Raw genomic sequence first — 27,494 nt, 5'->3', positions numbered from 1 at the left:
GTCAAAGGATAGGAATCTTGTGGCATGTAACTCGCCTCCTGTCTCCCCAAAGCTCAGGTCAGGAGTGCAATAGAATACTTGCCAGTTGCCTGGATGAGTGCAGCTCCATCAACACTCATCCAGTACAAAGCAACCCACTTGATTGATACCGCTCCCACAAGTATCTAATCCCTCCACCATTGATGAACAGTTGCAGCAGTGTGTACTATCCACAAGATGCATGGCAACAACACACTAAAGTTCCTAAGGCTGCACCTTCCAGACCAATGACCACTACAATCTAGAAGAACGAAAACAGCAGAAACCTGCGAATGCCACCACTTGGAAATCTCCTTCCAAGTTACTCACCATCCTGACTTGGAAACATAATTGCCACTCGTTCACTGTCAGAGGGTCAAAATCATGGAATTCCCTCCCTAACAGTACTGAGTATGTACCTACACCACAAGGACTACAGTGGTTCAAGAAGGCAGGTCATCACCACCTTCTCAAGGGCAACTACAGATGGGCAATAAATGTTGACTTAGCCGGCAAAGCCCAATCCTGTAATTGAATAAATAAATAAATACCTTGAGTCTATGGTTTTTTGATATATGTCACAATTTGAATAAGCTAATTTTACAAAAAAAGATCCATGATCCCAACAACACTACCTTACTGTTCCTCTTTTGCACTTTTGATTTTGTTCCTTGTAATATTTTTATGTATTGGACTGTACTGCTGCCATAAAACACAACATAACCTCAGTGGCCACTTCCTTAGATACACCTTTCATCCAATCATGTGGCAGCAATTCAATGCATAAAAGCATGTAGACATGGGCAAGAGATTTAGTTGTTCAGATGGGGAAGAAATGTGATCTAAGTGACTTTAACTGTGGAATGATTTGAGTGGTTAGAAAATATCAGAAACAGTTGAGCTCCTGGGATTTTCATGCAAAACTATCTCTAAACAGAGAATGGAGCCCAAAACAAAGAAATCCAGAGAGCAACAGTTATGTAGGTGAAAGTACCTTTTTCATGAGAGAGGTCAGAGGAGAATGGTCAAATTGGTTCAAGTTGACAGGAAGGCATCAATAACTCAAATAACCATGGGTTACAACAGTAGTGTGCAGATGAGCATCTCTGGATGCACTCAACATCAAAACTGAAGTAGATGGACTACAGCATCAGAAGATTACAAATGTGTACACATATACAGATGTACAGTATTATTTATCTCCACTGAGTGTATAATATTTGCACTGTACTGCCACAAAACAACAAATTTCATGACATGGATCATTGATAATAAGGCTGCTTCTGATTTTGCTCAAGGACATGGTAAATTTACAAGATCGTGAAGGTAAAAAAAAACAGATACCTTTATCCAGTTAGAGATTTTGAACTCTCCTCTGATTTGCACAAGTTGGTAGATATTGTACAGTTGATATAGGGATTCGCTTATCGGCATAGTGCTAGCTTCCTGCTTCAAATAGCTGGTCAAATTCAGCACCTTCTTGATTGACATTTTCCCTACACTAAAGGATAACAAAACATATTAATCTGCACAATTTGGTAAGTTTTTAATTGCATTGTGGCAGGTCGGGATTTTATTCATTGGAGTGCAGGGGGCTGAAGGGTAATCTTAGAGGTGTATAAAACAACGAGGGGCAAAGATTGGGTGAATGCACGTAATCTTCACCTTTCCCCAGGGAAAGGGAATCAAGAACTAGAGGTGAAAGGTTTAAGATGAGAAGCAAAGATTTAAAAGAAACTCAAAAGGCAACTTCCTCATGCAGACAACAGTGGGTACATGTATAAGCTGACAGAAAAAGTGGTTGAGGCTGGTACAACAACAACATTTAAAAGATTTTGTACAGGTATATGGATAAGAAAGATGTACAACAGGGATTCCCAACCTGGGGTGCACTGACCCCTTGGTCAGCACAACATTGTGGGCCCAAGGTCCTGTAATATGTTGTAGATTTCTAACCCCCTGATTTACAGAAATATGGACCAAACAAAGGCAAATGGATGTTTGATCTTGTGATATTAATCCAGATATAAAATTTGGTGGTTATGGCCATTTTATTAAGTATTACAGATAAAAGCACATTCCACTGTTAATTTATCTTTAAATTATCAGATTCACCTATGCCAGAAAAATCCAGAAGTTTCTCGTAAGTACAAAATGATCTATTTTCTAGAAAATTTACTAAACAATTACAGATATAAAGGTGAATATTGTAAACCATAAGCAAGTTACTAGAAAACTATGAGAAAAATAGCAATTCTACACTCTGATCCAATATGTGATTTGCTCAAATGGGCATCTCGGTTGTCATGGAATAGTTGGATTGAAGGGTCTGTTCCAATGTTGTTCCATGACTTCAATTAACAAAAATAACAAAACACACACATTTGTAGAGCACTGAATGACAAAAAAGCCAAAGGCATCAATTACCTTGCAAGCAGAAAGGCATTATTGATAAAGTCCGCTCGGTCATGTTCACTTAAAGCCTCGTGATTAGTTTGTAATAATCCCATTATTTTTTCTGTGCTGCTCTCGTCATATTCAACAATATAGTAACCATTATGATTTATGTTAAACTTCACCCAAGCCACATTTGGATCTTTAAGGTCAATGGTATCTAATGGAAAATAAAGTGCAAACATATTTCTGAGAAAGTGCTGAATTACCGATTAAATTAGACCAATAGAGGTTATTTGTTCAGCATATGGCTATATAAATTTCAAGAGCAGTGAATTTTCACTGCACAGTATTACTGTATAAGTACAGACAACAGGTGTGGAGCAAGATCAATTTTGACTCTCTGTAAGTTACTACGGTTAAGTGTTTTGTGTTACCATAATGTCACTATTGCAGATCAAACTTTAAAATTTTGGATACAGGTCTACATTTTTTGTATGTCCGTTAATAACCCACTATCAACTCTCTTCTCTGGAAGTAGTATATTCAAAGCCAACAATGACTAATATATTAGTGACCGAATAAACTTCCTATAGTTGCTATATATTGAAAATTAAAGACATTGCTAAGAATTGTGCATTACGTTAAGCCACATTATATTCCATTTTTAAAGTTATTTATTCAAAGGATCTGGACATTGCTGGAAATGCTAGCATTTGTTCTCCTTTGTCAATTGCTCCCAAATGGAACATTGGAGCAACTGGAGTGACATGCACAATACTGTGCAAAATTCTTAGGCACTTCTATATAAGCCAGTGCACACAAAACATTTGCACAGTACTGTATTTGTCAATGTGTAACAGAGGGCGAGTTTGTAAATCTGGTGGGAGTAAATGACTTTGGGAATTGTGAGAGTGAGCACTGTGGCAGAGGACTGCCAGTGGCAGGGGTTGGTGCAGGTGCAGACACACCCAGCACTGAGACACCAGGCAAGGTCCTTTGATTCTAAACAATGGGTTTATTAATCATTGCAGGATGTCACTCTGGTGCTTTTTGCTCCTTCTAATCTCCTTTCCCTTTTTCCAAACCATCATTACCCTCTCACTGCCCTATTTCCCACTCCCAGTCCAAAACAGAGACCCGTATCAGAATCATGTTGATCATCACTCACATGTTACGAATTTATTTTTTGCAGCAACAGCAACACAGTGCAATATATAACAGTATTTTAATACTGTGCAAAGGTCTTGGGCACCCTAGCTACATATTTATGCCTAAGACCTTTGCATAGTACTGTAGGCTAGATTGGTAAAGAGCAGATCTCTTACCCTGAGGGATATTAGATAAAGATGTAATACAATCCAATCATTTTGTGCCTACCATTTATAACTTTCTATATATAGAAAATATCCACTTGTATTTCATTACTTAAATTTAAAGTGCCCTGATACTCCTAAATCTCTGGTTCAGAAATCTCCCTATTAGTCCAGTAACTTCCCTATTATAATATTTCTGTGCAATTACAATGCCAGAACTTTAAAAATTAAATCATAAATACAGAGGGCCATAGACAACTGGTTTTGAAGAGGAAATGAGGCCTGCAGTTCAAATCAATATTTGAGATTAATAATCAGAACCCCTATGAAACGTGCTTTCTCGATCACCAAAGTCCCATTTAAAGCTGCCAAGAAGAGGTTAACATAAAAGAGGAGAAGAGAAAAAGAATTACCTGTTTTATCCTTAAGGAGCCACTTTTTGATGCACTTAGGCTGTTTATAGTCTGCACAACTGCTGGTTATATATGTCAGTGGAATGTGCCACAAGTGACTAAAAATAAAATGAAAGCTTCAATTAAAGTAATTTGGAATTACTAAAATTATATAAAAAGAGGAACAAAGTTACTGGAAACAGAATACTGAGAAAATATTGTTTATTTTTAACCTTTGGTTCACAAAACTATTGTCTTTATAAAGAGCCAAACCTCTCGTGCTAAAGGCGAATGTACAAAGGATTTCATATCCCAGTCATAATTAGAATCCCAACCTATAAACCAATTATAACACGTTGAATAACAATATGTAGTATGCCATTTCTTAATATAGAAATTGTAAAATACCCTATTTCTTACATCCATTCCTTCATACTATGTTGTTCAAGCACATCATTTATTGCCTTTACTGATTTAATTCCACATAATATACAATAGATTAATGGAACATCAATTATGCAAATTTTTATGCGGCATGGAATCATTGCTAATACCAGAAGGCAGAATTGTTGGAAGATTGAATGTGATTTCTCAGTTCTACTGTAGTAACCCTAATATCAGTAAGTAATTACTTGTCTTCATAAACACAGAGCTTAGATATTTTATGAAAGGTGACCCAAGTTTTTTTCAAAATCCATCGTACATTAGCAGGAGAGGCCCCTCTGCTGGTCGGGGTCGACCATGGATGTTGCATCCCAGCTTTTTTTGTGATACAAAAGCCAGAGAAGTATGATATGGAGGTCAATCTATTGCCCAAGTAGCAGGCTTGCCCTCTTCATGCAGCTGATGAATCCAAAGGAATGGCAGAGACCGATACAGTTCGACACCAGTGACATTGCAGGAGTTGCCAGTCAGCATTGAACTCAATGTAGGACTTCCTTCAGGACTGCAACTCTGGATTTTTCCTCAGGGTTTACTCCCAAAGCCTTTCCCATGAGTGGGTATCATTATAAGGGTGAGAAGGTTTGAGATCAGTTTTCCTTCTCCTGGATGAGCTGCTAACCTTGGCTGGCGACCATAATCTGCCCAAAGTGACTGGCTTTCGCAACCCAACTTTGCCCCTTGTTTCCAGAGATACCGGCCACGTGACAGACGCACTGCCACCTGGCTGGTCGGAGGACACACCACACGTCAATCAACATTTGGTCCCTCCCAACTAATCAATGCACACCTAAATTATTTGGTCACCTTAATTGGATTATCTCACCCAGCCCCTTGCTATAAAAGGTGAGGCTTGTGCCTGGCTTGGCCTCTCTTACAGACCACCTCATTGAAGGTAAGTGCATTGATTTATGTTTGGGAAGGTCTATCGTTTGTTCCGGTAAGGGAGCCGCGGCTATCCAAGGTCAAGGGGGGGTAGTTGTCGTAGTGCTTTTCCCTTGTTCTTTCTTTGTGTAACCGTACCCTGTCCCCACACTGCTTCCTGTGTATTGTAGTTGCTTGTGTTGACCCGACGTCCCCTTATAAATAAATTCCTTATTATTAAAACTGTGTGTGTCCAGGCCTCTACTGTTGAAACTCAGTTATTTTCCATCACAACACCCCTCTCACAGTAGAAATATTTCACCCAAGCTTCGTTGTTAAGCCACATATGCAGGCCAGGAGCTGGATTTTGCTTTCAGAAGCTATTTGAGACAAACACTATTTTGAGCATTTATCCCCACTACCAACCCCGGATATTGTAACAACCTTAAGGAACCTGCATTATATTCATCGCTTTATGGTTATGACTATGTAGCTAAGCACAGCACGAATGCTGTGTTTTAAGTTTGCTAAAATCACCACTGTCATTGGCCCAATCAAAGCTGGTGATGGATCAACATCTAGGAGAGAGAATGAAAATCTAGCTGAGTGGTGCCACAACAACAACCTCTCACTCACTGTCAGAAAGACCAAGGAGCTGGTTATTGACTTCAGGAGAAGAAAGCCAGAAGTCCATGAGCCAGTTCTCTTTGGGGGAATCAGAGAAGGAGAGGATCAACAAGTATAAATTCCACCGTGTTATTATTTCAGAGGATCAGTCCTGGGCCCGCATACAAGTTCAATTATAAAGAAAGCACAGTAGCGCTCCATTTCCTTCGAAGTTAGCGAAGACTCAGCACGTCCTTTAACAGTATGATCAACTTCTATAGATGTGTGGTGGAGAGTGTATTGACTAGCTGCATCATGGCCTGGTTTGGAAACACCAAGCCCTTGAATGGCAAATCCTACAAAAAGTAGTGTACGTGGCCCAGTCTATCACGGGTTAAACCCTTCCCACTGTTGATCACATCTACAAGGAGTACCGTTGCAAGAAAGCAGCATCCATCACCACCACCCAGGCTATGCCCTCTAATCGCTGCTATCTTTAGGATGGTGGTACAAGAGTCTCAGGACTCTCACCACCAGGTTCAGGAACAGTTATTACCCCTCAACCATCGGGTTCTTGAACCAGAGGGGTAAACTTGACGCAACTTCATTCACCCCATCACTGAACTGTTCCCTAAACTTATGGACTCACTTTCAAGAACTCTTGATCTTATAATCTTGATATTTATTGCTTAATTATTTATTTTATTATTGTTACTTTCTTTCGTATTTGTACAGTTCGGTGTTTTTTGAACATTGATGGTTTGTTCATCTGTTTGGTGTGGTCTTTCACTGATATTATTATGTTTCATTGATTCACTGTGTTTGTCTGGAAGTAAATGAACCTCATGACTGTATACGGAAACATCTATGTACTTTGATACTGAATTTACTTTGAATTTTGAAAAAGAAATCTACTACATCAAAAAAAAATCCTATGATAACTGTAATAAAACTGTGAGCAAAATGTCGAATGGTAAGATTTAGAAATCCCTTTTGATGTAATAACACTCCTTTAATCTTGCTGTCTAAAAATACAAGTTTCCAAACCGTAAGTGTATCAGATGTATCCAAGGGGTTAATAGACAATATAAGTAGGGTCAAGTGCAGTTGAAATATTTTATGCTGTAAAATTTAAATGCATTAGAACTTGGATCAGAATCCTGGAACTATTTCTTAGTTGTTCACAATTACAATTACATTCAAGATTTGGTAAAACCAAAAGAACAAAAATGTATATACTCAGCAGGATGGATAGAAAGCGATTTAATCTATGGGGTGGGGGGCAGGAAGTAGAGGAAAGATAAGTTTTGAGGTAAGTTTAAGTTGCAGAGAAAGGAAGAGATGACAGAATAAAAATGAAGATCTCTGATGAAGTCGAGAGTAACACGAGCAGCAGAAGGTAGTAAAGATTCACAGCAGGGATGACAAGGAGTGGAATGAAAAGGAAAACAACAAAATCTGTAATGAACACAGAGTGAGAGAGGAGGCTTAATTTGCTGCAAGTCCAAAATCTGTTGAATCATAGTGGGGGGGGGGGGGGGAACGTTACTGCGCAGTTGAAGGATGAGGTGTCTTTCTTTAAGATTTGTTGGACTAGTGCAGCAAAACAAAAAATTGGGGACCAAATGTTGAGCAATTAATGTGACAGGCACCCTGGTGACTAGGATCACTCACTTGGACTGAACAGGCATGGTCTCCTGCCCATTTTAGTTCAATTTCCATAACACTGGTAGAACCACATTGTCAGTGTTACCAGGGCACCAAACTGGAGGAACTATGTTGAAATAGAGTGCAAAATGGTAGTACAATTTCCATTACTGTCTCTTCAGTGTGTTCTCTTTTATTTTGGAAAATTAAAAAGGGCTGATGGCCTTTCACTTTCCCAAGGTGGTGAAAGATCAGAGGCAGTGTACAATAGTTTGGATGATGGGAACTTATACATGGGAACACTGGGGATATTTTCCATTGTGCAAACATCCAGAAAGAAAGCTCTGGGCTCATAAGAATCAAGAGCACTAATTAAGTGAAATCATACCTCGAAATGGGAAATTGATAATGCTTGCAAGTAGTTTTCTTTTCCAAAAGCTCTAGCAATATTTCCAATGATACTTGGCCATTTTACACCAGCATATTTTTTTTCTTTTTCCTCACATCATGTTTTCCTAAATGTTTCACCCCACTTTCAGATTTATCACAAGAATGAGCATCAAATCCTTGAAGATGTCTATGCTGATATATTTTTCCTGGCAAAACTACTGATTTAAAGATTTACTTTATTTGTCACATGTACATCGAAACATACAGTGAGTGGAATGTGCTGTTTGTGTCAAATAAAATCAGCAAGAATTACGCTGGGCAGCCGCAGGTGTAGCTGTGTTTCTGACACCCACAATGCATCCCCACCACATGCTAACTCTTTGTCTTTGGACTTTGGGAGGAAACCGGAGCACCTGGAGGAAAACAATGTGCTCCTGGGGAAACTGTACAAACTCCTTACAGACAATAACGAGAATTGATCTGTACTGTTACATATGGTGCTGTAATAGATTAACTATTCAATGGGTAGGTAACATCACTTTTAAACAATGCAATTCTCTTGTGTCTGTAGTGAAATACAACGCAAATTCCCTGGCAGACCAATTTAAAGCTCAGGTGGAACAGGAACAGCCTGGAGTAAAAATTGTACAAAGCCTTCATTTGACAATCTTTGGGAAGAATTTTAAATCAAAACTAGTTTCAGTAAGTTTGTAGTTGTACCTGCAATAGGAGGATGAGGAATTCAGTGGATGAGAGGGCCTGAGGAAACGTGTTTGATTGAGGTGGATTTTATTGGTAGTGGTATCTAATTTGACAGTGACCACTGGGTATCCTGTCTGTCGTGTCCAGGTTTCCATGATCTCCTTCACATTCAAATCTACATTTCCAACCTGTGAAATAAAATACAATGCACCACGTTATTAAACCAAATCACAGTTAGATTACACAGATGAAGATTAGTTAGTTATTGGTTAGTTGATTTTGTAGAGTTAGTGTAAGATTATAATCAGAATTATATTATTATCATTGACCTACAGTACTGTGCAAAAAAATTTTATATATATCGATATAGATATAGATAGATAGAGCTAGGATGTTTCAGACTATTCATATACTGCAGCCTCATATAAAACTAATTTTGTAAGTGATGATAAACCTGAGTCTGATATGAGTTTCTGTTGTGACTGAAACTCATGCTTGGGAAAAAGAGGAAGAGAAAGAGGAGGGAGTGGGAAGGTTTGTAATCAAATGACCTTGTCTGATGTCTCAGGGTTGGTTAAAGCGATGAGGAAGACTGAAACATCAAGGTGAGTGCCAAAGGCGAGCGAGTGTTCAGTGCCATGTATCAGCACTGCTCACTGCTGCCAGAAGAAGGTGCCTGTGTGTGACAATCTCTCTCACTGCTTCTGAGGGAAACTCCTGTGTTTGAACAGTCTGTCACTCCTTCAATGCTGTCGGAGGATGGTACCAAGGTTTTGGATCTGGGATTTATAGATTGGATTGTAGTTCATTTGGACTCGTTCAGTTTTACGTTTTCTGTGTTTTTGCCTGTTCCTTTGTGTTGCTCTTCCTGCGATTTGTTTTTTTTTTGTGCGTTCAGGGACAGAGTGGGGATGGTTTGATGTTCTTGTTACCATTTCATGATTTGTTTCCTTATCTGTGAGATATTTGATGTTCTTGTTGCCTTTTGTACGACTTGCTTTTTTGTGGGGGGCGGGGATTGATTTTTTTTTAAATGGTTTCCTTGGTTTTCTTCATTTTGTGGCTATCTAGAGATGAATCTCAGATGTATAGTGTATACATACTTTGATAATAAATATACCTTGAACCTTGAGTATGTCAACACCCATGCCACCCCTGCCCTTGGCATTCCTTTTCTGCCAACTGTTACACATCCCTACTGCAGTCTTCCACCCTCAATATTCCCAACATCCTTTGCTCCTGCCAGAGTTAGAAACTTACTCTTTGCTCCACGTTGACAAATACAGCAAGGTGCAAAATATTTAGGCAACCTAGCTATACATGTGTGCCTAAGACTTCTGCAGAGTACTGTATATCACAAAATTTGTTTTGCAACAGCAGTACAGTGCAATACAAAATTACAGTAAGTTACAATAAGAAAAATATAAAAAATAATTAAGACGTGCAGAAAGAGCAAAATGGTGAAGCAGAGTTTATGGGCTCATGGTCTGTTCAGAAATCTGATGGTGGAGAGGAAGAAGTTGTTCCTGAAACTTTGAAACTGTTCCTAAAACACTTTAGAAATTTCAATGAAGCAATTCAGATGAAGAGTCAGTGACTTCAAACATTAACTTTGCTTCTGAGCAGATGCTGCCTGTTCAACTGAGAATTTCTAGCATTTTATTTTTATTTAACGTTTCCAGCATAGGACTTTATTTTAAACGTTTAAAACACAATGTATAGGACTGAGACAATAAAGAATGTCTTCATGTGAATTGTTAAAAATCTTGGGAATTCCCTGTGGATGCCCACGTACTGAACAACTCAAGGTCGGGGTTGTGGGGGGGAGGAGAATAGATTTTTGGAGACGAACAGAATAAGGGGTTATGGGGATGGGGGCAGTCAGGCAACATAAAGAACCACAGAGGAGATTCAGGGGTACTCAAGACATAGTCCTATCTCACAGTTTTTAAAGGAGATGCTTTGTATGGCAAGTCACCATGTTCCTAAGAATAATGGGGTACCTCTTCACTGCCTCAGGTTGGACTGTTCATAATGAAATATATCTAGTCCCTTTACACTGAGCGCCGGGGCTCCCTAGGGCAGTGTACTCAGGCCACTGCTGTTCACATTGCTGATGCATGACTGTGTCACAAGATTCATCTCAAACTGTGTCATCAAATTTGTGGCAGACACAACAGTAGTTGCCCATATCAACAGAGACAATGAAACGGAGTACAGAGAGAAAGTGGAGCTACTGGTAGATTGGTCTGAGAAGAACAACCAAAGTCAGAATGTGGAGAAGACAAAGGAAATCACCGTGGACTTCAGAAAGGTGCAGATGGACATCGACTTCTGCGAATACATGGCTCCTCTGTAGAGAGAGTTAAGTGCACCCAGTTCATGGGAATTCACTTCACAGATGACCTCACCTGCTCCCTTTCTGAACAAGGTGGCACAGCAGCTCCTCCATTTCCTAAGGAGATTGAGGCAAGTAAAGCCCCCCAACCCGACATCTTAAGTGAATTTTAAAGGAGCATGATTGAAAGTGTCCTGACAAGTTGATCCCCATCGGGTATGGGACCAACTGAGCATCGATCGGACCAGAATTCCCGATAAAGAACAGCGAGAATAGCTGAGAGGATCATAGGGGGTCTCCCTACCATCCATCGGGGACATTTATCAGGACTGCTGTGTATGCAGGACTCTTGTATTACTAAGGATCCTACCTATCCATCCAGCATTGTCTTTGACTTTCTACCATCAGGCAGGAGACTCCGTTGCATACAAACAAGAACGGGTTGGACGATGAACAGTTTCATTCCTCAGGCCATCAGGCTTCTGAAGTCACTGTTGCATCACATTCAAAGTGTCTCTGGTTAATCTGTTCTGTGCCTCACAATATTTAATTTATGCAACTTTATTTATGCACAATTCATCTGCAGATTTTATCCTTACTTTCATAAGTTATTGTGTGTTAAGTGTATTGCTGGTGTCTTACTTGATGGTATACATGTATATAGTTAAATGACAATAAACTTGATTATGACACATCCCAATACTTTAACAACTAATTTGGGTCTACCTTAATAGAATATTTACTCCTGCATCTAATATTTAGTTTGAAAATACAATAAACATCATGAGAAAAATACATACTTCACTCATACTGTTCCAGAAGTCTTCAATAGTTGAGTTCTGATACTGATGTTTCTGCAAGTACTGTCTAAATCTTTGCTGGAAGATAGTTTCATTCAAGAAATCTTTCAGCATCAACAGAATGGAAGAACCCTGAGGAAAAGAGGAAGAAAATGTTTACTCATTTTAATATTTATCTTTAAATGCAATTAATTGTCTTTTGTATAATTCCAGCTTTTGAGCATGGATTTTTCAGCAAGCTACAAACGCATGGAAACTTCAGGAAAAGTGCTAGCAAGATTTAGTGGGCACCATATTGTAGACCTCTCCACATCTAGACAGGGAAATGGGAAATTTCCATTGGGGATCTGTTCCATCCACCAACCGCAATAGGATGAATATCCAGTCAATTTGAAGAATTTTCATGGATGGCTGGCCAAATAGAAAAAACACTGGATTTTAAATTAATAATTAAAGATCCTACAAAAATACATCAGGAATAGAAAAGTGCACAGCGGATTGAGATGGGAGCTGAAATATCCTGAGCTTCATATATACGAAATTAGTTTTACAGTCAGAAAGGTCACATTAGCTTCCTTTCATTCAAGTTTTTCTTTAGTTTAAATCACCTGGACTCAAAGTTATGCAGCTAAAACTTTAACACATTGTAAGCTAGTGGTTTGATGTGGTACTGGAACAAACACTGAGCGGAAGTGATGTTCCTTTTATATCAGACACTACTGTAAATAACGTCAACACTACTTAGGCTGGATCACATTACCACAGGAGGATTTGATTGACCTAAACTGCAGCTACTGTGATGGTGCAGCATGCACTCAATCTGTTCTGTTTGGTGTTTGCTGACAGCAACATCACTCAAGTTACAGGACTACACACCTTGCATCAAATCTGTTCAGAATTAATGCTGTGGCTTTTTCATGTACAAAATCAAAATGAATGGCGAAAAAATCTTAGAAGATAGCATGACAGTGCTCTTTACTGAGAAATGATGTCAATCATCCAGTGAATTCTACTGTAAAATTTGTGTGTATGGAAATAGTCATTAATATTGTTGGCAAATCCTGTTACCAAGCATATAGATACTGACCATTTCAGAAAGGCACATGGGCACTTCCAGCCAACATGAAGCCATTGGTTATCTAGAAAACTAGTGGAGAAAATAGGATAGAGGAAAGTAGCAAATAAAACAAATGGCTTTAATCCAATGATTATATTGGAATTTAACCAAGTTGATCTGGGAGAAATATTTTTTCTATTATCTTCTTAGATGATTGGTTAGATTGACCATGGAGAATCTAAAGGTCTGAAGAGCCTGTAACGTTCTATGTTCTATATTTTGTGCTTCCACTATTTTCAGTGTTTATTGACAAACTGGTATAGAAAGATCCACACAAGTATATCCTTGAGGCGTGAGTAACAGAGAAACAATGCTTCCTTGCAACAGTTAGCTTACTGTCAACCTTTCAATCTCACCTTTCAAGGAATTTGTCTTTCTCATTCAACCACCTTTAGGAATGATGTGGTCAAACATGACAAAATAAATTTTTGCAGTCATAAAATATAAAAGCCTCAAAGCCTTTCATGAGCCAAGCAGCTTGGATCATTAATGCTCTGTCCTTTGTTCTGAAATAAGTGGCTGGGAGTAATCGGATGTTTTACAACTGCATGAGTGGAATTAATGTTTACTTTTAATGGCTATTCATCATCTATATTTTTTAAAGATCATTTGTAGACCATCATTCCACCAGAGCTCAAATTGGAAATCAGTCAAACCCCATTAAAACCACAGAAATGTACAGCATTGGAAACCCATTTGACCTACTGCTTCTGTACTAACAAAAGAAAAGCTACCCTGTCAAATCTCTCTTTCCAAACTTTGGATATTTTAAACTGCATAGCCAAATGCTTTCTAAATACATTGAAGGTTTTATTCTTATCTCACTCTTTCAGTGTGTTTTGGGTCCTCACCCACCCCCCCCCCCCCATCATCAATTACTTGAAATTTTTTCTCCTCGCTTAGTGATCTGTCAGCAAAAGGAAATAGGTTATTCCTCCAGATCTACCCTTCAGTCTGCTTTACAGTGTCAGTGATGTTGAGCCTGTCTGTCTTTGCTGCACAGTTTCTGAGACACTTGATTGGGTTGTCCTCTATGGATGGAATGACTTCTCCCTGTACTTGAAGACTGAACTTGCTAGTAACCTTGGTGGTGATTAATTAGGGCCACGGAAACCCACATCCTCTGGAGGAATTAAAGAAATGACAGGGTTGTGTAGGAACAGAGGATGTTTATTAAGGATATCTGCAGGACAGAAGATTAGTCCAGCTATAGCTCCTGTTGTCATCAGTAGTGGAAGAGTTCAAGGTGGCAAAGGGTAGAGTTGTGGTAACACCAAGGGGCTCCAATGACAAGTTAATAAATTGAGCATGAGTCACAACAAGATTGGGCCAAAAGTGGACTGCTAACTTGGCTGTAGACCAGTCTGGGAGCTCCCTGCAACTGTCAGACATCTTTGGCAACCCATGCTTGGGATGGTAACGCCTCGGCTCAGCACAATTCCAACGTTGGGGAGTGCAAGTGCAAGGGATAGGTGTGACATGGTCCAGGTAGAGTTATGGAGCTGCGGGGACACAAGGCGGTTATCAAAGGCAATGGAGTTGGTGTCACAGGGCACCTGGACAAAATGGGATCCACTCAAGCACAAGATCACTTGAGCAGAGCTTTGGAGACTGGGGCCCTTCTGCATTTCTTTCCTCCTGTGGTCTATGTACGACACTCCTTACATAATCACAACTGCACACATGGAGTCTGAGAGAGGATCACAACTGCAAGCTTTATGGTCAGCGGGGTTCAATGGCACACCTACAGTCAGGATGCCAAACAGTTTTAACACAAGGATAGTATAGGTGGTGCCATGACAGGGTCCTGCTGTCCCTTATGACACACTGGAGCAGGAGATACATAAAAAGAGACCAGCTGGCAGAGGAGCAAACGAGGTAGTCATTTTCAACAAGGAGAGGCCCACGTCAGTCATATCAAGGAGGCTTAAATCCAATCTGCTGCAAACTGCCAAATCATGAGAGATGCGGGTTGATGTGGGGAGGAAGCTGCAGTTCTTGGAAATGATGTAAACCACACTTTAACCAGACATCGTACTGCGGTCCACCAAAGACAAGAAAATCATCCTGGTGGAGCTCACAGTACCATGAGAGGAAGGATGCTAGGAGACTCACGAGAAGGAGGCCCTGAAGTGCCGGTCCTTAGACCAGGAGTGCAGGGACAGTCATGGCCTTTTCCCATGGAGATTGGCTGTTGAAGGTTCCTAGCAAGATCAGCATGGAGGTCACAAGAACCAAGCAGCTCGCAAGATGCGGGAGGAAGCAGAAAGAGCCTCTTGCTGGAGAGGGAGCAGGCGAGTGGAGTTGAGCTGGAAGTCAGGAGCAGATTGGCCACCACTACTGACCCACCAATTGGAAAGTGTGGTGGTTGAGGGTTGAAACACTCTATGAAGGTTAGACACCACCTTATTACATTTATGATAAGCACATTTTCATATTATATTAGTTTCTAAATCAGCTGAGATGATGACCTCGCACTCAATTGAGACACAACTCATTTGCCCAGTCCTTAGCAGTTTAGACACTGGCTTCTTGGGTCTATTCAGATTGCTGGTGCTGCCTTCTCAGTTCTGACCTGTGGGCACTGGCCTCCACAGTAACAGAGGATCTGCTGGGAAGATTCCCCCTTGTACTGACAGACTGAAACCTCTAAAAAAAACAAATGTGGACCTTATCTCTGCTTTTAAGTAGAATAATTAAATGTGAATCGCCATGAGCAGTGATCTGCATACATGGATGGGAAATTCCACAAACATAACTGACAAATTGAAGGTTGATTATTAAATATACTGATTGTAGTTTTCATGGAGTAAACATCTCATTGGCAATCTGAGTATTCTCTTGTCCAAGAATCTCCACATGCAAAGATAATCAATTTGACTTAATTATTTTCACCTGGAAGTATATTTATAATTCATGTAGATTTTTTTAAGTTATGAATTTATTAAGTACCTTGTGATAGGAAATAAAATCAAACATTTCCTCAATTTGTTCAAGAGTTTCAACTGGAGTCAAGAGCGGGTGGGTTGAATTCATTGAGTCTTTCTCCATTAACCTGAAGTGAGAGTAGAAGTCAGTTTCATCCTATGGATAAAACATAGAAACAAAGACTGTTTATTGTTACACTGTGCGTTATAACAAGTAGTACCACATGGACAGAAATTTCTATCTGGAAAATAGATCTTATCTATTTAATTTCAAACGGAAACAGTCTCTTCAGACCATCAGATAGGAACAGAATTACACCATTCGGCCCATCAAGTAACCTCCGCCATGTCAATGGCTGATTGATTATTTCTTTCTGCCTCTTCCCAGTAACCTGTAACACCCTTACTCATCAAGAACCTATCAACCTCAGTTTTAAATATTCCAAATGACTTGTCCTCCCCATCTGTCTCTGGCAATCAATTCCACGGATGCACCATCCTTTAGCACACACTCTGGTATTACAATTTAACAAACTGCCCAAGTTAGCGACAATGAGGAACTTACAAATGTTTACAGCTGTGTGTTCAAATGTACTTAAATAGCCATTCTTGTTTAGGGATCACTTTATCTTAACAGAGTGAACTTCTTCAAATATTGACAACATTGAAACATCTATTAACAGGTATCTTGTTGTTGATATAAAAACTAGGGAGAAAATATTTTTTGCCCTTGTAACTTTAATTCAGGTCACAGCTTGCTCCATACAGGGATCAGTTAGAGCAAAGACAATAGTTCCATTCTCCTTTAATAATAAACTGTTCTTATGATGGATAAACTAGATGTTGGAAATAAATAAAATTTAACTTACTAGTTGAAGTTCAGGAAATACTTTTTCCAGTGAAAATTCTTCCATGAAAGTAGCAAGTCCTTCATTTAACCAAAGGTCATTCCACCATTCCATAGTCACTAGGTTACCAATCCACTGAGGAGAACAAAATGATTCAGGAAATATGGCAATCTTCAAAACTCAAAGTAAATTTATTATCAAAGTACATATTTGTTACCCTGAGTCTCATTTTATATTGTATTCCATTAACTCTAATGGAAAAGAACAATATATCAGAATCAGATTTAATACCACCAGTATATATTGTGAAATTTGTTAATTTTGCAGCAGCAGTACAACACAATTGATGATGATAAAGAAAAAAAGGGCGTGGAATACCACTGTTAGAACTCTTCATAGTGGTGTAACAGTGGTTCAGTGTATTCACCCCTCAAGTGATTTGTTGGTAACAGTTATGATTATATTATAATATGGGATAAATTTCCCATTGAATAATCATCTCAGACCTGATCTACAGAGAACATACTTCAGAGAAAAAAGGTAGGTTCCTTGGGCAGAATTAACAAAATGTCAATGAAATTGGCTTGTCCAAAGTTTTGGGTCCAAAGAAGCAACACAAATAGAAAATCTCAGCAATCACATCTTGCAAGTAGGAATTTCAGAGGAAAGTGTACGAAAAGTCCATAAAATGGACAGGAGCAGACAAGTTTCCTCACCATCTTCCTCTACAAATTCTAAGTAAATTATCTATAAACATGGATTTTATTTTGACCACACACTTGCATGCTCTCTGTGAAATAAAGCAGCTCAACTTTCCCGACTTTAGCCTCATTAAGAATTTTCAATTCTTCAAGAAACATTTCACTCACAGAATGGTTCTACTGCTAGTTAATTACAGGGCATCTCAGATGCATTTCCTGTGATCAAGCCTCAAGAACTGACAAAGATAACCTTTTGTACCCTAAAATCAAAATTTCTCAAGACACACAAAAAAAACTTAAATGACTGCCAGTTATCAAGAGGTTTCCTGCTGTTCTCCTCTGAACCCTCTCCAATGTCAGTATATCCTTTCTAAAATTTAAGAAGGGTGGGAAGCAACAGAAAGGAAACTATAGACCTGTTAGCCTGACATCAGTGGTTGGGAAGTTGTTGGAATCGATTATTAGGTATTTGATTACAGAGTACCTGGATGCACAAGACAAGATAGGCCAAAGCCAGCATGATTTCTTGAAAGGAAAACCCTTTCTGACAAACCTACTGCAATTATTTGAGGAAATTACAAGCAGGGTAGACAAAGGAGATGCAGTAGACATGGTGTAACTTGGATTTTCAGAAGGCCTTTGACAAAATGCTGCACACGAGGCTACTTAGCAAGATAAGAGCCTACGAAAGTACAGGGAAGTTACTAGCATGGGTGGAACATTGACTGGTCAGCAGAAAACAGAGTGGGAATAAAGGAATCCTATTCTGGCTGGCTGCCAGTTACCAGTGGAGTTCCACAGGGGTCGGTGTTTTTATGATGTATGTCAATGATTTGGACCACAGTATTAATGAATTTGTGGCTAAATTTGCCGATGATACAAAGATAGGTGGAGCAGCGGGTAGTGTTGAGGAAACAGAGAGCCTGCAGAGAAACTTAGATAGTTTAGGGGAATGGACAAAGAAATGGCAAATGAAATGCAATATTGGAAAGTGTATGGTCATGCACTTTGGTGGAAGAAATAAACGAGCAGACTATTATTTAATAGGGAGAGAATTCAAAATGCAGAGATGGAAAGGGACTTGGGAGTCCTTGTGCAAGATACCCTAAAGCTTAACCTCCAGTTTGAGTCGGTTGTGAAGGAGGCAAATGCAATGTTTGCATTCATTTCTCGAGGCATAGAATATAAGCGCAGGGATGTGATATTGAGACTCTGTAAGGCACTCGTGAGACCACACTTGGAGTATTGTGTGCAGTTTTGTGCTCCTTATTTTAGAAAGGATATACTGACATTGGAAAGGGTTCAGAGAAGATTCACAAGAGTGATTCCAGGAATGAAAGGGCTACTGTAAGAGGAACATCTGGCAGCTCTTGGGCTGTATTCCCTGGAGTTCAGGAGAATGAGGGGTGCTCTCATAGAAACATTCCGAATGTTAAAAGGCCTGAACAGATTAGACATGGCAAAGTTATTTCCCATGGTAGGGGATTCTAGGACAAGAGAGTATAATTTCAGGATTGAAGAATATCCATTTTGAACTGAGATGCAGAGAAATTACTTTAGTCAGAGGGTGGTAAATCTGTGGAACTTGTTGCCATGAGTGGCTGTGCAGGCCAAGTCATTGGGTGTTTTTAAGGCAGAGATAGATAGGTTCTTAATTAGCCAGGGCATCAAAGGGTATGGAGTGAAGGCAGGGGAATGGGGATGACTGGAAAAATTTGGATCAACCCACGATTGAATGGTGGAGCAGACCCGATGTGCTGTATGGCCTACTTCTGCTTCTGTATCTTATGGTCTTACGGACGTGACAATATCCCATAGGTCCAGCTGGAGCTCAGAATAGATTCCAAAGAGGACTTGCAGTTGTCTGTGCTGAGTTGGTGTATGGGTAGCCAGCATGAGTGCCAGGCAACTTCATTCATGACGCCATGACTGCCTGGTCTGCCTTTCAACAGTGTTCTGCCCTTCTCAGTAAATACAATTATTTTGGACCTATTCCTACCCATCATGGCCTATAGCACTCTTAGGTTCCTGTTGACTGATGTTCCACCTCATCTGCCATGATGCACAACAGTGTTCTGCCCTTCTCAGTAAATACAATTATTTTGGACCTATTCCTACCCATCATGGCCTATAGCACTCTTAGGTTCCTGTTGACTGATGTTCCACCTCATCTGCCATGATGCACACCAACATTACCTTACACTCCTTTATGATGGCCCTTTTGATGTTTAGAAACAGAGAGACATCATGGATAGGAGGGATAAACCTGTAAGTATTTTGGTAGATCACCTTAAACTGGCCCACCAAGATTTGTTGGATTCCGCTACCATGCCCCTAAAGTCATGACATGACCATGAGCATGTTAACACATCTCTGAACAAGCCAGAGGCACCTGCTGTTACTCAACCCACAGAACAAAGGACCCAAGCTCAGTGGCTCGTCCCATCTCTGTCAAGCTCACAATGCTCATTTTAGTGAATTTGTGGGAGGCCTGTGCAGGATAATGTAGTGGGTGGGAACATATGTGTAATCCACAACCACCAACACTGAGTAAGGTTCACTTTAAGAGGCTGTTCTGACATGATGGCGCAATGATGTGAAGTTTTTTTTTAAACCACATTTTATATTCTGTGTTTGGTTGACAATGTAGTAGTTGTTATGGTTTCCCTTAAACTGAAAATACCTCAACAGTTTTATTTATGTATGAAAACCTTCAAATATATTAACAAAGTTCTCTTTAATTTCCAAATAATATTTATATATTAATGTGGAAGGTGTGGGAGGTATTGTCTTAACATCAAAATTTAATACCTCATAGCTATAATGATTTTTCCCAGGTTAAGAGATCACAGCCAGTATCAATGCTTCCTCCATTCAGACTAAACAACAAATGGATGTGAATAGAACATTAAAAAGTTTTTGACAAGAACAGGCCATTTGGCCCAACAAAGCTTGCCAAATTCCTGTTCACGTAGTGTGTTGAAATAACTATTGAGTTTAGATTTGAAAGTCTCTCAGGTACTATTCTCAACTACACAACTGGGTAGTTTGTTTCACTTGTCAACAACTCACTGAGAAAAGAAACGCTTCCTGATGTTAATCTGAAATCTCTCCTCAATTAGTCTCCACCTATGGCCTCGTGTCCTTGATGATGGATTAACTTTGAAGTAGCACCTGGCATCCACCTTACTTATACCCTTAATGATCTTGAACACTTCGATCATGTCTCTGCTCATTCCATATCTACTTAGGCTAAACAGATTTAATTCTTTCAATCTTTCTTCATGGGTCATACCATGCAGACATGGTATGAATCTAGTTGCCCGTCTCTGAACTCTCTCCAGTGCCTTCACATTGCTCACAACATATGGAGCCCAAAATTGTACACAATACTCAAGGTGCGGCCTCACAAACACATTATACAGCTTAAGGAGGACATCTCAAGATTTGAACTCCACTGAGCAGATTATGTCGCCTAACATTCTATAAGCCTTTCTAATTACTTCTGTGCTTTCAAGATGTTGATAGTGATGAGTTCACCAGGATGTTCAAATTCTTCTCAGACTAACTCACTTTCTAACTCAAACACCCCCCCCCCACTTTATAATTATATCTAATATTTCTATTTCCTATACAAATTTTATCTCCCATTATCTGCCCACATTTGGATTTTGTTTAGGTCCAACTGTAGATTCTGTTGCCCGAATGTTATTAGCCCATCCCATTAACTTTGTGTTATTGGCAAACTTTACTAGTTTATTTGTTGTGTGGTTATCCAAATCATTAATGTAAATTAGAAACAGCAATGGCCCCAAAACTGATCCACGTGGAACTCCACTTTTAACATCTTCTCGGTGTAAAAATGATCCTCTCACCAAGGTCTCAGCATGAAACATTTGACTGTACTCTTCCACAGATGCTGCCTGGCCAGCTGAGCTCCACCAGCATTTTGTGTGTGTCGCTCTGACCATAATTCTGTTTTCTGTTTTTGAGCCAATTCTGCACTCATTCACACACTTTTCCCAGAAGCCCTACCTCCTGTAATTTGATTATTAACCCCGCACAGGGTACCTTGTCAAAGGTTCTGAAAGTCCAAGTAAATAATATCAACCACTCTTTCATTATCATAAATATCAGTTGCCTCTCATAGAACTCCAGCATATTAATAGAACACGATTTCCCATTTCTGAACCCATGCTGGCTTTCTGCTAACATGCCAGTATTTATCAACTGCCCATCTCATTCTTTATTATAGTTTCCATTATCTTGTCCGCGATACACGTTAGGCTTACTGGTTTATAGTAATAAGGGTCATTGCGATCACCCTTCTCATATATTATCACAATGTTAGTTCCCTTCCTAGATAAGTTGGCGACTCTTGAAAAATTAATTGTTGAAAAAGTACGTACAATTGAAGTGTTGGATAAGAAGGTACAATCGACTCTTAAGACTGTAGATCAGTATAAGTTTAAAATTTCTGATCTCGAAAATCGATCTCGCAGACAGAATTTGCGTATTATCGGGTTTCCCGAAAAAGTTGAGTCCGGTGATTTAACTGAATTTTTCTCTAATTTACTATGGGAAATTTTCGGTGATGAAGGTTTGCAAACTAAACCTATTATCGACCGCGCTCACAGAGTTGCGAGGTTTTCGTCTGTGCCTGATAAACCACGAGCGGTGATTGTTTGCCTTCATTATCCTCGTGAGAAAGAGCTTCTAATTCGATTAGCTCGTAAAAAAGGTATGATTTCCTACAAAAACTTTCAATTTCGAATAGTTGAGGATTATTCTTTTGAAGTAATGAGAGCCAGGATCGCTTTTAAACCAGTGATGGCAGAGATTCATTCGATCGGACTTAGACAAGCTTTAATGTATCCAGCGAAGCTTAGAATTGTGCTGCCCGACAACAGTCAACGATTTTTCAACACTCTGGAAGAAGCGAAGAAATTTGTTGGAGAATTTCGATCTTCTACTGCAACTTGAACTATGTGTTATGTGGAAGATTTTTCGGAGAGAGGATATCTTTCTATTTTAAGTTTTAACCTATGAAGTTGGGTTATAACTTTTTATTTTTTGATCTATGGGTCCGGTTTTTTTTACTAGCTTCATTGTTTATAGATGTTTTTTTTTTAATTTTGATAATATTCTTTTTTTTCTTTCTGTTTTGGTTATATACGTTTATATTTTGCATTAATGATTTATCTTTTTTTTTAAGATGTTTATTTTTCCCGTAAGATTCTGTTTTTTACAAGCATTTATCTGTTTGCCTGTACTCAGATATGGGACGAATGTTTTGGATTTTTAGTTTTTTTTATATATATGTTGTACTGTTTATTATATCCCTTTCTTTTTAAATGTTATTTTGTCTTTTAACAGATCGCTGAACTCACTTTTGTATTTAGTAATATGGCTTTTTCAAAATGGCGTTTCTTCTTCCCATAAGTCTTTGCTCTTGAAACGTCATCTTGTATTTGAATATGGGATTTTTTTTTTAAAGGTATACTACACTTTTAAATTTTGACGTTTATACCTTTTTTTTTATTAATGATTGTTGTATTATATTAGTTTTTTTTTATTATTCTGATTGATATATATATTTTTTTTTTTGCAACTCTATATTTTAATTTGGGTGATATATAGTTTTCTTCTAATCTTTTTTTATAGAGCTGCCATCTTGAAATGGGGGTAATATTAGTATTAGATTATGCGCCTGCCGCTTGGCTTTTTTTCGAAGGGTGGGGGGAGGGGGTAGGGATCTTTTTTCACGCTTTTGCTTTTTATTTTTTTGCTTTTAGTTTATGGGCCGACTTTAAATTACTAATATTGTTGAGGTGTCATGTTCTCCGGCTGCTCCTGAATCAATTTTCCTCCTTCCTGAATTGTGGGTTATGTGTCTTTTTAACCTTTTATGATACACACAATTAATATTGGTATGATGGATAGATCTGTTAACTTTATCTCCTGGAATACTAATGGTTTAAATCATCCGATTAAACGCAAAAAAATATTTAAAGTATTCCATAGACTGAATGCTAATATTATCTTTGCACAGGAGACCCATATCAGGAGGGAGGATAATCAACGTTTTTTTAGGTTCTGGAAGGGTCAACAATTTCATTCGAATTGTACCGCCAAAATTAGGGGTGTGTCTATTTTTATAGATCCCTCAATATCGTTTACACATCATGAAATTATCTCTGACCCACAGGGTAGATTTTTGTTGATAACTGGTTTACTTTTCCATCGGAAAGTTGTTCTAGTTAATATTTATGCTCCAAACTTTGATTGCCCTGAATTTTTTAGACGTTTATTTACCTCTCTTCCTAATCTAAATGAATATATGTTGATAATGAGTGGAGATTTTAATTGTTGTTTGAATCCTTTGATGGATAGATCTAAACCTATTCGCACTCTTCCGAATAGATCAGCCCTACTTATTAATTCATTTTTGGTTGACTCGGGAATTACAGAAATATGGCGGTTTTTGAACCCTAAAGATAAAGAATTTTCTTTTTTTTCACATGTATATCATAGTTACTCTAGAATTGACTATTTTCTTATTGATCATCGGTTATTAACGGATGTTATTGATTGTAAATATGATTCTATTACTATTTCGGATCATGCACCTTTGAAGTTATCTATTAAGATTTCGGACTATTCCAATAACACCAGATCTTGGAGACTTAACGCTACTTTGCTTCAAGACCCGGAATTTATTACTTATATAAAACAGCAAATTGACTTGTTCTTTTCTACAAACTGTACTGAAGAAATCGACAGAGGAATACTTTGGGACTCTTTTAAGGCTTTTATTCGTGGTCAAATTATCTCATATTCTGTTGGTAAAAGAAAACAAAGATATTTAGATATTGCTTTATTGGTGGATAAAATTAAGGAAATTGATAAGATTTATTCCGTGACTCCTACCAAAGAACTTTATAAGAAGAGAGTTGAGCTTCAAATGGAACATAGTTTACTATTATCTTCTTCAATTGAAAATCAATTAATTAGGACCAGGGCTCAATTTTATATTCATAGTGACCGTACTGGTAAACTGTTAGCTAATCAATTAAAGGCTATCTCGACTAAGCGACAAATTATTAAAATTCGCAAATCAGACGGTAATTTAACTACTGATCATAAAGAAATTAATAATACCTTTCAAGATTTTTATAAATCTTTATATCATTCAGAATTTGGTGGTGACCAGTCCATGATAGATAATTTTTTTAACAATTTGAATATTCCTAAACTGACTGATGAAGATCATAGTCTGTTAGATGCTCCTATTTCTATAGTGGAAATAGGAGAGGCTATTTCATCAATGAACTCACGGAAAGCTCCTGGTCCTGATGGTTATATAGTAGAATTTTTTAAAACTTTTTCTTCTTTGCTTTCTCCTTGGTTATGTGAAATTTTTAATGATGCGTTTGCTAAGAAGAGATTACCTCAATCTTTTTATGAAGCTAATATTTCTCTAATTCTTAAAAAAGATAAAGATCCTACTTTATGTACATCTTATCGCCCTATATCATTATTAAATGTAGATTCTAAGATTCTTACAAAAATTTTTGCTATTAGATTAGAAAAAGTACTGTCTCAGATTATTTCAGAAGATCAAACTGGTTTTATGAGGAATCGGTATTCCTTTTTTAATGTTAGAAAATTGATTAATATAATTCATACTTCACCACCCACAATCCCAGAATGTGTTATTTCATTAGATGCTGAAAAAGCTTTTGATAGAGTTGAATGGATATATTTATTTAATACATTGAGAAATTTTAATTTTAGTCCTAATTTTATATCATGGATTAAATTAATATATCATAAACCTGTTGCTTCTGTTTTTATGAATAACCACAGATCCTCTTTTTTTCAATTATCTCGTGGTACGAGACAAGGTTGTCCCTTAAGTCCTTTATTATTTAATATTGCATTAGAACCTTTAGCTATTGCTATTCGTGAATCTCCTAATATTTTTGGTATTACCCGTAATGAGAAGTTATATAAATTATCTCTTTATGCTGATGATTTGCTGTTATATATTTCTGACCCTGATAGGTCTATTCCTGCTATTTTATCCTTGTTGGTTCAATTTGGTACTTTTTCTGGTTATAAACTAAATTTAGATAAGAGTGAATTATTTCCTTTAAGTGCACAAACTTTATTGACTGATAGGACACCATTTAAAGTTGTTACTGATAACTTCACTTATCTAGGTATAAAAATTACCAAGAAATATAAAGATTTATTTAGAATGAATTTTTTACCTATGCTTCATCAAATTCATCAACTTACTACAAGATGGTCTCCCTTGTTTTTATCATTAATTGGTCGGATTAATGCTGTCAAAATGATGATTTTACCGAAATTTTTATATTTATTTCAAGCCCTACCAGTTTTTATTCCTAAATCTTTTTTTGATAACATTGATTCAAAAATTTCTTCATTTGTGTGGCAAAATAAAAACCCTAGGTTAAGTAAAAAGCAATTACAAAAATCAAAAAAAGATGGTGGTTTAGCTTTACCTAATTTTAGATTTTATTATTGGGCAAATAATATTCGTAATTTATTGTATTGGAAATTAGATTTGGATTCACCACTGTGCCCACAGTGGGTAAATTTGGAATGTAATGAGGTAAAGGGATATTCTCTATTCTCTGTTCTTGGTTCTTGTCTTCCTGCGGATTTAGTTAAATTTAATAAACAAATATTTAATCCTGTTATTAAACATACATTACGAATTTGGTTTCAATTTCGTAAGTTTTTTATTTTGAAAAACTTTGTTCTTGATAGCCCTATCTTATTTAATTTCTTTTTCAAACCCTCCTGGACAGATCAAGCTTTTAACATATGGAAAAGGAAAGGTATAAAACGTTTTCGTGATCTCTTTTTTGAAGATACTTTGATGTCATTTGATCAACTTTCTAATAAATTTGAATTACCTAAATCTAATTTTTTCAGATATTTACAAATTAGAAATTTTTTACATAAAGTTTTACCATCTTTTCCTAATTCAACTTTGATGGACACTACAGATTTGATCTTTACCTTAAATCCTTGTCAGAAGGGATTAGTAGCTTTTATTTATAATATGATTATGAAGATACAACCAGAAATATCAGTTAGAATTAAACAAGAATGGGAAAAAGAACTTCAATACAACATATCAACAGATAAATGGGAAAAAATTTTGCAAATGGTTAATTCTTCTTCTATATGCGCTAAACATGCTTTAATACAATTTAAAATTGTACATAGAGCTCATATGTCTAAAGATAAACTTGCTCGATTCTATTCTCATATTAACCCTCTATGTGACAGATGTCATTTAGCAGTGGCCTTATTGACCCATATGTTTTGGTCATGTCCCACTTTACATAATTATTGGAAGGATATATTTACTACTATTTCCTCAATTTGGAATATAGATTTACAACCTCATTTTATTACTGCAATTTTTGGCATACCAAATGAAGATGGCAATCAGTTTTCCCCCTCAATCAGACGAATGATTGCTTTTGTAACATTAATGGCCAGAAGGTCTATACTACAAAATTGGAAAGAAGTAAATCCTCCTACTACATTTCAATGGCTTTCTCAAACTATTTCTTATCTGAGTTTGGAAAAAATTAGAAGCACTATTTTTGACTCATCAATTAAATTTGAAGAAACTTGGAGACCGTTTATTCGACATTTTCATATGAATTAATTTGGCCTTCTCCAGACCTTTCTGCTTATTCATGTTCAGGTATGGAGTTCCGGAGTTCCTTGACACTATCTTATACTTGTAAACTGTTATTATTGCCTATGTTAGTTTAGTTTAGTGTTTTATTTTTTTTAATATATATTTTTTTTCTCACATATTTTTTAATATTTTTTTTTCTTTTTTAATGGTTATTTGTTTTTTTTCATATAATCATGTGGACTTGATTAAGGTATTTTCTTTTGTTGATGTTTAGTAGGATATTATTATCTTATTATCAA

At 37.6% G+C, this 27,494-nt stretch overlaps 1 protein-coding gene across 3 annotated transcripts in view; it reads right to left on the bottom strand.

Moving 5' to 3' along the window:
- Positions 1-27,494, bottom strand: part of LOC132393953 (leucyl-cystinyl aminopeptidase-like) — a 123,510-nt gene that overhangs the window by 27,373 nt on the left and 68,643 nt on the right. For all 3 annotated transcript variants that reach the window (XM_059969445.1, XM_059969446.1, XM_059969444.1), the window contains 7 exons: positions 16,822-16,935; positions 15,978-16,109; positions 11,909-12,040; positions 8,789-8,958; positions 4,142-4,239; positions 2,446-2,632; positions 1,363-1,519 (listed from right to left, as the gene is read on the bottom strand). In XM_059969445.1, the coding sequence (XP_059825428.1) occupies positions 1,363-1,519; positions 2,446-2,632; positions 4,142-4,239; positions 8,789-8,958; positions 11,909-12,040; positions 15,978-16,109; positions 16,822-16,935 (990 nt within the window). The remainder of the gene's footprint in view (positions 1-1,362; positions 1,520-2,445; positions 2,633-4,141; positions 4,240-8,788; positions 8,959-11,908; positions 12,041-15,977; positions 16,110-16,821; positions 16,936-27,494) is intronic.

This window comes from Hypanus sabinus, chromosome 5 (assembly GCF_030144855.1).
Source record: "Hypanus sabinus isolate sHypSab1 chromosome 5, sHypSab1.hap1, whole genome shotgun sequence".
NCBI classification, from domain to species: domain Eukaryota; kingdom Metazoa; phylum Chordata; class Chondrichthyes; order Myliobatiformes; family Dasyatidae; genus Hypanus; species Hypanus sabinus.
The sequence above is the reverse complement of the archived record's forward strand: the minus strand, read 5'-3'. Positions and strand labels throughout refer to the sequence as shown.